Source organism: Gopherus flavomarginatus, chromosome 15 (assembly GCF_025201925.1).
Source record: "Gopherus flavomarginatus isolate rGopFla2 chromosome 15, rGopFla2.mat.asm, whole genome shotgun sequence".
NCBI classification, from domain to species: domain Eukaryota; kingdom Metazoa; phylum Chordata; order Testudines; family Testudinidae; genus Gopherus; species Gopherus flavomarginatus.
This window is the reverse complement of record NC_066631.1, coordinates 33,558,299-33,569,618: the sequence shown is the minus strand read 5'-3', so window position 1 is coordinate 33,569,618 and position 11,320 is coordinate 33,558,299. Positions and strand designations below refer to the sequence as shown.

The window sequence follows — 11,320 nt, the reverse complement described above, 5'->3', positions numbered from 1 at the left end:
TGGATTAAACTAAATTTCAAAAGTGAAATTAACAGGTATAGAGAAAGTTTAGTTATATTTTTGTTCCAGGCACTGGATGTCAGATTAGCAAATTGTTTGTTTGCTTATAAATAAAGTATTGTTAATTTACAATAGAGTCAAATTCTGTCCTTGGATTTGCAGCCACAGTCCCCATTGACATTAATGGAAGCTCCATGAGCATGTCAAAAGATAGAATTTGAGGCTTTTATTATTCAACACTCACTCAGAATGGTCAGTCTCCAGTGACCTTCCTATATACATGACAAAATGATAAAGGAAATACTGGTCTGCTGAGTGCTGAATCTCACCATCCTCCAGCATGGCTAAGAAACCTCTCAGCAAACTTGCTTGGGGACAATAAAATAAATACATAGCTAAATAGATTCCTTATTATTTTGAGCGTTTATCCCATACTTTTTAAGCTTCTAGTATTTACAGAATCTGATAGTAATTAATTATCCTACCTCAGAGCTGGTGCCATGTGTTAGTTCAGATCTGCCTCAGTTATTCTGGGCAGTGAGTTAAATCCTAGTCAGATGAGAAGCGCAGTGCTTCCTACTTGCGCCTGAAGGGCCAGCAGATTAAAGAGTTGTGTTTAGGGACAAGGTCTTCTGATTTCACACTTTTTTATTTGATTAACTCCACTCTTCAGTCTATAATCAATGGAATGCAGTAAGCAAACTATTACAGGATCATCGACAGTGGGAGACTTGACAGCAAATCACAAGGTAACTGTCCTTTTGCTTTCTTTACTGGCCAAAATATTGCCCATAACTAACAGGTAGTTAATGTGCATGTTTCCCTGAGTGACTGAAATGAAGGGATTTTTCACAGTTTAATGTTAAAAAGTTATTGAGAGAGCTCTTCAGACTGCGACTTTATGAGAGGGTTGAACATTTCCATAAGAAAAAAACTGTTCCAAAAGGAAGAAGCTGGAGTGCTAGAGCTGGAATAAAGAATCCTGATTTTCTTACATTAGCACTAATAGCAAATAATAATAATTAATAATAACTTCAATTTCTATGGCACCTCTCATTCTTGTACTGTAGCTTGTTAAAGTGTGCAGGGGAAATCTAATCCAGCCTAATACTAAGAATGGAATGCCAGTCTCTACTGAAAGGTCCTAGAAGCCCCAGCAAGGTAAGCAGAACTATCCTTACCGGTAAAGATGCCTGCGGGGTATGGAGTTTTGTAACTTTACTATTGATTTGGAGTTTTGTAACTTTACTATTGATTTGCAAATGAAACATTCTCCAGTTGTTTTGTGCTGTACCTTTAAATCAGAATCTCACAAAGGAAATAACTAGGCTCATAAGGAAATGGATTTGAGACTTTTCTCCCACATAAAGGGAGGTTGTCGTGGAACTTTTCCTGAACTTTTCCTTAGCCCCACCATGAAGTTAAATGGAGCAGCTTTTGGTTAGTGTCATATTTCTAAATGGATGCAGTAATGTCACAAAATGTCATGGCTGGGCAGCTCACACAACAAGTTCAGATGTGATTCCTCCTTTGAAGAACATAGCTCTAAACTCAACATGACATAGCAAGTGAGAGTTATAAACAGACAGACAAGGGAAGAAATGGGCAAGGAAGGACAATCATCAGATCACACAGTTACTTGTATGACGTGTGTACCTTATTGATTTTGTCACTTTTCTTTAAAGAATGGAGCCCTGTAACCATGTGGTGTTTAATCTTGCCTCCAATACCAGATGTTCCCTTAGAGATCTTTTCAGAAAAAAAAAAATCAGAACTGAACTAGGAGTCTCAGTGCAGATTATAAGAAGGATTCAACCCAAAATGTAACAGCTTTAGTTCAAATTAAATAAGGCAATGAATATGCATCCATAGCAATAAAATAATAATTCCTATCAGTTTGTCTGTAGAGTTCCAAGTACACAGAAGGTGAAAATCCCTGTCTTACAGATGGTAAACTGAGGCATGGGTGGTTTAAATGGCTTGCTCAGGTCACACAAGGAGGCAGTAACAGAGCTGGGAATAGAACCTGTGAGTTGTGGCTCCTGTTTCCATACCGAGCCTGTTGAATTGCACTGTTCCTCAATGATGGTACATTTTTGGAGAGCTTGGTCTGCATAACTGTTATTATTGTTTACTCAGCATCAACCATTTTTTTGTGTCCATATGCTGTAGGTCCAGGACAGTGACCCTATGGCTGTGGTAGGTGCTAACAGAAACCTTTTTACCTTAGAGTGAATACAGTGTTGTTAGCATTTTAAAGACTTCTTGTGCTCATAAGAAGAATGTGGGGTCATTTCTAAGAATAGAAGCCAGTAATGAGTTAATCTATCAAGTGATTAATTATAAAAATAATAATTCTGTACAATTACAAGTAAGAAATCATGAGACAAGAGCAACAGTTGGTGGTTGTTGTCTGATTTGGCTGCTGCACTGTGCGAGTCACACGGAGGTGACACGTAACCGCTGAAAGTAGGGGGAGGAGCACAACTTAAAGGATTGGCCACACTCCTGAACAGCTCACATCATGGCCCACCATGGGCAGGCACCTCCCCTTATCCTCAGCCTGCCTCCCTGCAGCACTCGGCTGTTGCTCTTGCCTCTCACTTGGCCTCCAAAGTCAATTTATTGGCTTAGCTCTGCCACTGCCATGCAGGGAGGGGCCCAGTGGCACCATGTGACCAAGCATGGGGCCAGCTCTGAGTCAACGAAACCCACATGTGGGAGCCCCTGGAGGCTGGGTGGTTTCCAGCCTGACTTCCAAGGTCCCGTTGGCTAGAGCTCCTGTGCATTAGCCACTCCATGGCTCTGGTTATATCCCACGAGGTCCCTGAGTGAGTCCCAAACAAACACCAGTGCAGGTACCCTGCCCCATGGGCTGGCGGTGACCCCACTGCAGGTCCAGCCCTGCAAGCCTCGGGCAAGTGCGGAATTTGCCCCACATGTGGCCCCATTGGCCTGACTGAAGGGTCGCTGTGGGTCAGTGCCAGCATGAGCTGAACTTGCAAAGGGGAAGGACAAAAGAGGAGCAGCTCATTATTGCTGGCATCTCTGCTTTGAAATAAACTACGTGCACTCATGTTTTAAACCTCCTCCCAGCAAAAAAAGAAATAAAAATATAAACTGTGGCAGAAATCGGGGGGGGGGGCATGTAGCCCCGCATGTCCACCCCCACACAACACCTCCAGATATGGGCCATAGTGGGCAACCTCCCTGTCTTCAGCACTCTTAGTTGCTATTAGTAATGATCTTTTTTCTAGCTGTGAAAAGAGAAGAGCAAGAGGTAACAGAACAATTCTGCATATGGTTAAATGAAGGCACAGTTTTAAAACCACTGTTCTCATTAAAAATAAAAGTACAGAAACACCCTGCAATGGCTGGTGAGAGTCTTTTTGCACAGAACGGCCTCATGGGTCACAATTATAGAACAAGGGCCTTATTTCTGCCTCTGCATTTCAGTGCAAGAGAAAAACCTCTGGACCATGGGTTGATCTTTCGTGAATCTATGCCCCCCTGTTGTTTTTTAAAATATATTGTTAATGTTAATCCATTAATAGTTAAAAGCCATTCACCTCTATTAGATATGTTAGAACCTATATAGATAGACATGCCTTTGTGAGAACCAGGCGTATCAGCTTAGGCAGTCACATGCCCTCAAAGTACCAAGCAAAGCTGCTGTTCTGTTTCCTAGATTCCAGCTTGCCACTTAGGAGATGTGTGCAACTATTTGGTGTTACTGGAAGGCAGTGTGTGTTACCATCTCTGCTCTAGTTTCACTAAAGCTGTTCCTGAGCCTCAGATAACTGTTCACATCTAATGGGAACACGCCTTGCCAAGCCAAGGGGAAATGCATTTTCTACCACAGACTTATGTGAAATGTTGCTAGGTCTCTACCTAAATGCTCTGAGTCCAGACATAAATGATGAATTGGTGTTCTGGATTTTTCTCCCAGGCTGGTTAGAGACTGAAATGACACTAATAGTCTAGGCTCCATCATGTCTCATGCCCTGGTTATTCTTTGTTTCTTTCTATAGCTGCCCAGCTGGACACTGTTTCTGGCTGTTTGTGCTGTTGGAATTGGAGGGACATTTCAATATGGATATAATGTTTCCATTATCAATGCACCCACCAGGGTAAGGCACCATCTTATTGTTCCCATTCTTGTGCATTTTGGGCCCCATCCTGTTCTGCTGATCTCAATGGCAAAACTCACATTGACTTCAGTGGGAGCAGAAGGAGACCTTTAATTTGTAGGTTTCTGGATAATTCTCTGAGTTTCCTACCAAGTTTCCAGTGAGTTTGTGTTTCAGTTACATATAACATTAATTTGGTCCATGTTTGATCAATACAACAGAGAGTGCCAACTGACAAGTAATCAAAGGGACATAATCCTCTTTTGAGGTCTGTTTCAAGGGAAGGACCGAGATGATAAAATAAATCTTTTCACCCTTTAACTTCTGTGGCTGGCTTAGCACAAAGTGTTACAGGCAGGATCATGGCAGCTGATAGAAAAATACATTTTTAGGGGGTCAAGAAATGTTGGGTTTCTTTATACCTGAAAATGTCCCTCAAAAGCTGTCACCCAACTTTTAGCTTCTGCACCTGCTCTTAGTGGTCTTGAGTATCCTGCATATTTACCATAGAGGACCCAGAGAGAATTGGCCCTGTGAAAAAGATGGTTGTGCATTTCTGCTAACAGCAGACTTATTTGTCAATTAAACTATGCAGCTTTCATTTGTTATAACATGTAATGCTTTTAGTATGGTTAAAATACAGTAACTATGAAAAGGTAAGTTGAATGCTGGAAAGAGAGCAGGGGGTATGAAAATAGTGCTGTTTGTCTGCTCTTTGGATTTTTTGCTGAGCAGAAACTATAAAGCACACTGATTCCAGAGACTCTGAAAGTAAAATCTGCAGTCATTTCACAGTGGTAGGCATTAAATTCGTCTCTACCTGGGGGGTGCTCAACCCTCCACCTCAGACTCTGACCCCACTCCCCTCTTCCCGCCCTTGCTCTGCCCCCCCTCCACCCTTTCCCCCAAGGCCACACACCCCCACCCCGCCTCTTCTCACCGCCTCCCCTGAGTGCGCCCCTTCCCCACTCTTCTCCTTCCCTCCCAGCTCCTCCTGCACCATGCAGAACAGCTGATCTACAGCAGGCGGGAGGCGATGGGAGGGAGAGGGAGAAGTTGATCAGCAGGGCTGCCGGCAGAGGGGAGGCACTGGCTGCTGGGATGTGGTAAGAACAGGCTAATTTTTTTCTGTAGGTGCTTGTATGGGTTGATGCCTATGATTTGGGGCATCTAGGACTGAGACATGGGTAGTGGTAAAACACTATAAGCCAGTAAAAACGGGCTTAGAATGAAATTTCCATTGGATTCACTCAGTGTGTAGGTTAACAGTTTACAAATAAATGAAGAGTGTATGTCTCAAGGAAGAAGGCAGAATACTTAGGGTAGCCAAGACAACATTACTATGAGTCCTGGGATCAAATTAAGACAAGGAAAAGGCTGGTTATCAGGATCAACGGCATAACAGTGAGATTTATTGAGTTGTGGAATAGCCACCCCTGGGAAGTGACATTCAAAACTAAACAGGCTAAAAGATTAAAAAGGGAACAAGCCTGCACTGGCTCCTTGGGAGATGAACTGTATGTGACCTAATAAGTCTTTTCCACCTTAGTTTCCATCATTCTGACCAATGTCTGGAGCTTCTTGACAGACTCAGTTAATAAAAACCCATGAGTAACTTTCCAAGACTAGTAGCACATCACTTGTCTGAGTAGTGCAGAAATCCTGACCTACTCTGAGATCTACATTAAGGGGGGGATTTTGGAAAGTGCACAAATGACTTAGGCCATGGCTACACTAGAGAGTTGCAGCGCTGGTGAGGGGGTTACAGCACTGCAACTTAGGATGTGGCCACACTTGCAAAGCACGGCCAGCGCTGCAACTCCCTGGTTGCAGCGCTGGCTGTACACCCGGTCGAGCCTCGGGTGTAGCGATTCCAGCGCTGGTGATCCAGTGCTGGTCAGCAAGTGTGGACCCTACCAGTGCTTTTATTGACCTCCAGGGTATAAGGAGGTATCCCAGCATACCTTTTAAGCCTCTCTGGTAATCCTGCACACTCCACTGCCCTGGGCTCAGCTGACCCCACCTTTAAATGCCCCGGGAATTTTAAAAATCCCCTTCCTGTTTGCTCAGCCAGGTGTGGAGTGCAATCAATCAATCAAGCAGCGACCATGCCTCCACGCCCCAGACGAGCCCCAGCATGGAACAGTTCCGAGCTGCAGGACCTCATCAGTGTTTGGGGTGAGGAAGCTGTGCAAGCACAGCTGCGCTCCAGCCGGAGAAATTATGATACCTATGGGCAGATATCACAGTCCTTGCTGATAAGGGGCCATGAACAGGACGTGTTGCAGTGCAGGGTAAAAATTAAGGAGCTGCACAGTGCTTACTGCAAAGCCCATGAGGGAAATCGCCGCTCAGGAGCTGCCCCCACGACCTGCCGTTTTTACAAGGAGCTGGATGCCATACTTGGGTGTGACCCCACTGCCAATCCTAGGAGCACGATGGAGAGTTCAGAGCAGGGAGAAGTGGGGGAGGGTGTAGAGGAAGCCGAGAGTCAGGCTACTGGGGTGGAGGGAGACACCCCGGAGTCCCAGGAGGCATGCAGCCAGGAGCTCTTCTCAAGCCAGGAGGAGGCTAGCCAGTCGCAGCAGCGGGAAGTTGCTGGTGAAGAAGAAGCAGAGGAGCGTGCTCGGGGTAAGCAGATTTTATGTTTTGGGAGAGGAGGGTTTGGGTTATGGCTGCCTGCATGCATGCCTAAACGTGGAATAGCCCATTGATTTGCTCTATCACGTCTCTGTAATCGGCCTCGGTAATCTCTTGAAAAGTTGCAGCCAGAGCGTGGGCAATGTGCTTTCACAAGTTTATAGGGAGAGCCACCGTGGTCCTTGTCCCGGTCAGGCTAACTCGTCCGATCCACTGTGCAGCGAGGGGTGGGGGGGACCATGGCTGCACACAGGCAAGCTGCATAGGGGCCAGGGCGGAATCCACATTGCTGTAGAAGACCCTCCCTCTCTTCCCAGGTAACACGCAGCAGTGATATATCTGGCAGTAGGAAACCCTGTTGAGAATTTAGGGATACTTCAGTGCAGGGCGCCAGGTTCGCAGTCTGTCCCCCCCCCCCCCCCCCCCGCCAGCAGGTCGCGAGCACCGCATTGCATTCCGGTCTCCTCCCCCCCTTCCAGCAGGTAGCCAGCACCACATTGCGTTCCGGTCTCCCCACCCCCTTCCAGCAGGTAGCCAGCACCACGGTGCGTTCCGGTCTCCCCACCCCCTTCCAGCAGGTAGCCAGCACCGCGTTGCGTTCCGGTCTCCCCACCCCCTTCCAGCAGGTAGCCAGCACCGCGGTGCGTTCCGGTCTCTCCCCCCCCCCCTTCTAGCAGGCAGCCAGCACCTTGGTGCGTTCCGGTCTCCCCACCCCCTTCCAGCAGGTAACCAGCACCTCGGTGCGTTCCGGTCTCTCCCTCCCCTTTCCAGCAGGCAGCCAGCACCGCGGTGCGTTCCGGTCTCCCCACCCCCTTCCAGCAGGCAGCCAGCACCGCGGTGCGTTCCGGTCTCCCCACCCCCTTCCAGCAGGTAGCCGCGGACCGCCCCCCCCGGCCACAGCTCGACAGCTTCGTGTTCCCTACTGCCCCTGTGCAGGCCACCAGCTACCTCCTCTACCCAGTGCAGATAAACCCCAGTGAGCCATCAGTCAGTTTCCCCTCCCAGGTGAAGTCGGGGCAGAAACACTCACCCCATTGCTCGCCATGCCTTCGCTTCCCTGGCCTCTCTGTGTTATGTTAGGTATGTGGGAATGATGCTACAAAAAGTCTACAAACTCCTTCACTGTGTGATAATAAACAATGTAGCCTCTGTGTATTACATGTTTCTATCTATGTTTTTTTTAGTGACCTTGACTAATGCAGCCGGATCACCGGCCTCACGTCGCTTGCAGAACTTGAGAAAAAATCCGCGAAAATCAAAAGAAGAATTGATCAAAGCAGTTATGAATCACTACAGCAGAGAAAGTAGGAAGACGCAGGAATGGAGAGAGAAAATGTATGAGTGGAGGCAAACACAAAGCAGGAGAAAGGAATTGGCTACCGAAAAAACTTCAAAGCACATGATAAGCCTCCTGGCTCGCCAAACTGACTCTTTCGAGTCTCTCGTAGCCATGCAGGCAGATCTGTACTGTGGTAACCCACAAGCCTCCCAAAGCTCTCTTTCTTGTTCCCCAGTATTTGCACAAAACACCTTTCTCCAGCAGCCAGTTTCTTATTACCCCCAGCTGCCCCCAACACCTGTACGATCACTTACCAGCCCTGATAACTACAATCCTTACCCTGTGCACTCCACCCCCATTACTCTGCAGCATAGTAATCCTGAAGTGCAGCAGACATTGAACAGCAATCCAAACAAGACATATTCAAACCTCTGAATGTACAGTCCACCACCCTAACCCCCCTGGCCTTTTATGTACTGTACTTTGAATAAAGGATTTTATGGCTTTTACAATAGTTTTTATTATTGCAGAAAGTGGTAAATACTGTACCCCAAGGGAGAAAGGAGCACAGCAAAGGCACCAAATATTACTGTTGGCTCTCAGCATCAAATTGCTCCCTTAAGGCATCCCTAATCCTTGAAGCCCTTTCCTGGGCCTCTCTAGTAGCCCTGCTCTCTGGCTGTGCAAATTCATCCTCTAGGCATCGAACCTCAGAGGTCCATTCCTCACTGAATCTTTCACCCTTCCCTTCACAAATATTATGGAGGGTACAGAACGCGGATATAACAGCGGAGATGCTGCTTTCCCCCAAATCTAGCTTCCCATAAAGACACCTCCAGAGGGCTTTCAAACGGCCAAAAGCACACTCCACAGTCATTCTGCACCAGCTCAGCCTGTTCCTTGCTCCTGTCAAGATTCCCTGTATACGGTTTCATAAGCCATGGCATTGAGGGGTAAGCGGGGTCTCCAAGGATCACAGTGGGCATTTCAACGTCCCCTACTGTGATCTTGCAGTCTGGGAAAAAAGTCCCGGCCCTCAGCCTCCTGAACAGGGCACTGTTCCGAAAGATGCGTGCATCATGCACCTTTCCAGGCCATCCTGAGTAAATGTCAGTGAAACGCCCACGGTGATCCACAAGCGCTTGCAGAACCACGGAGAAATACCCCTTGCGATTAACGTACTCTGATGCCAGGTGGGGTGGTGACAGAATAGGAATATGCGTCCCATCTATTGCCCCTCCACAGTTAGGGAAACCCATTTGTGCAAAGCCATCCACAATGTCCTGCACGTTCCCCAGAGTCACAGTTCTTCTTAGCAGGGTGCGATGAATGGCTGTGCAAACTTGCATCAGCACCATTCCAACGGTGGACTTTCCCACTCCAAACTGGTTCACCACCGATCAGTAGCTGTCTGGCGTTGCCAACTTCCAGATTGCAATAGCCACCCGCTTCTCCACTGGCAGGACAGCTCTCAATCTCGTGTCCCTGCACCGCAGGGTAGGGGCGAGCTCAGCACACAGTCCCATGAAAGTGGCTTTTCTCATCCGAAAGTTCTGCAGCCACTGCTCATGATCCCAGGCTTGCAGGACGATGTGATCCCATCACTCAGTGCTGGTTTCCAGAGCCCAAAGGCGCCGTTCCACGGTGCTGAGCACGTCTGTTACTGCCACAAGCAATTGAGTGTCTTGAGCGTCAGGCGTTTCAATATCATCGTCTGACTCCTCACTGTCACTTTGCAGCTGAAGGAATAGTTCCACTGCCATGCGTGATGTGCTGGCAACATTCATCAGCAAGGTCCTCAGCACCTCAGGCTCCATTTGTAACAGAAATCTCAGAAATCGCGCTGCAGACTCACAATGCCGCCAAACTGCTCGGAATGTGTAGCAAAGCACCACGGGGCGTTGGAACAGGAAGCGGAAAGACCCGCACACTTCCTTCCCCTTCCCACAAGCCACAGCACTAAAATGGGACGAGGTGCTCTGTGGGATAGCTGCCCACAATGCACCACTCCCAACAGCGCTGCAAGTGCTGCAAATGTGGCCACACTGCAGTGCTGGTAGCTGTCAGTGTGGCCACACTGCAGCGCTGGCCCTACACAGCTGTACGAACACAGCTGTAACTACCAGCGCTGCAGAAATGTAAGTGTAGCCATGGCCTTAGGAGCATGAATCCTATTGAGTCACACCCACCACAACCCCTTCATTCAGAAGGATGTGAAAGTTCTTTTTGAACTTTATATGGAAGGATCATTGACCCACTACTTAAAGGCAGTTGCCCCTGAGATAAAGCATAACAGCAACACTGCACACAATTGTCTTTTGGAAGTAGGGAGACTATCTTTTGTCTGCACTAGTGAGTCAGGATTCTGCTAATTTGCAGCTAGTTAGCAGGATTTTTGTGTAACACAGCTCTACCGGGAATGGCTGATATTCAGTAAGCTGTTTCCCCTTACACATGTTGGCTCTGAGGATGGGATCTCAGGCATTTGGGCTAAGTGATCAATTGTTTATTGAGATGCAAGTTGATTCACCACTCTGCATTTTCAGCACATCCACAAATTCCTAAATGAAACTTGGAGCAGTCGCTATCAGATGGAACTGAATCCAAGCTTGCTGACTCTCCTCTGGTCTGTCATTGCTTCCATATTTTCCCTTGGAGGTCTGTGCGGAGCTCACATCGGAGGCAGCATAGCGATTAGATTAGGCAGGTGAGTTAAACATCAATGGAAGGTTTGGCAGCAAATGGATGCTTGGCCTATTTTCTTTTCCTTTTTTGTGACTGGAAAGTGATAAAAGCAAATGGAGAAAGAGCTTAGAAGGAAACAGGCTTTATCCAGAAGACTCTTCCAGTTACCTAACTAGAAACAGAAATCAGTGTTAGCTAATAAGGAATGGGGACTTCTAAAGGGACATGATCTCCAGGGTAGCTTCCAGTCACATGAACTTGGAAGAAGAGCCCTGAATTACAACCTGCCAGTTCAGTTCTTCTGATCAAACCCTTACTTCTCCATATCAAATCAGGTCCCTTTATATTTAAGCATATGTGCACTCCATGCAGCATAGAACACGTGCAGTTACATAGAGAACATAGACATTGTTGGCATGTGCACATGTACCCTGCATAGATATACAACCTGCACACTAGTATACACATGCTGCCAGGGTTGGCACTAAGTGTCCTGATGGCCAGGGTGGAAAACACCCACGCCCCCTACCTGTCTGAGGGTGGGGGAAAGGAGTAGAACCACAGGGATGTGGTGCCCAGGATGATT

General features: G+C 47.3%; 1 protein-coding gene across 1 annotated transcript; it reads left to right on the top strand.

The window, feature by feature from the left end:
• The first annotated feature begins 5,200 nt into the window (after window positions 1–5,200).
• Window positions 5,201–8,530, top strand: LOC127034801 (zinc finger and SCAN domain-containing protein 20-like). Its single transcript, XM_050924060.1, has 2 exons — window positions 5,201–6,761; window positions 7,955–8,530. The coding sequence occupies exons 1-2, from the start codon at window positions 6,239–6,241 to the stop codon at window positions 8,482–8,484; spliced, it is 1,053 nt and encodes a 350-aa protein (XP_050780017.1). The 5' UTR covers window positions 5,201–6,238; the 3' UTR covers window positions 8,485–8,530.
• The last annotated feature ends 2,790 nt before the right edge of the window (window positions 8,531–11,320 follow it).

Excerpts from the sequence above, each read along its gene's own strand:
- LOC127034801 (XM_050924060.1), top strand. The coding sequence starts at position 6,239 with ATGCCTCCACGCCCCAGACGAGCCCCAGCATGGAACAGTTCCGAGCTG. Across the intron at positions 6,762-7,954 it reads AGCAGAGGAGCGTGCTCGGG|TGACCTTGACTAATGCAGCC; the intron begins GTAAGCAGATTT and ends TGTTTTTTTTAG.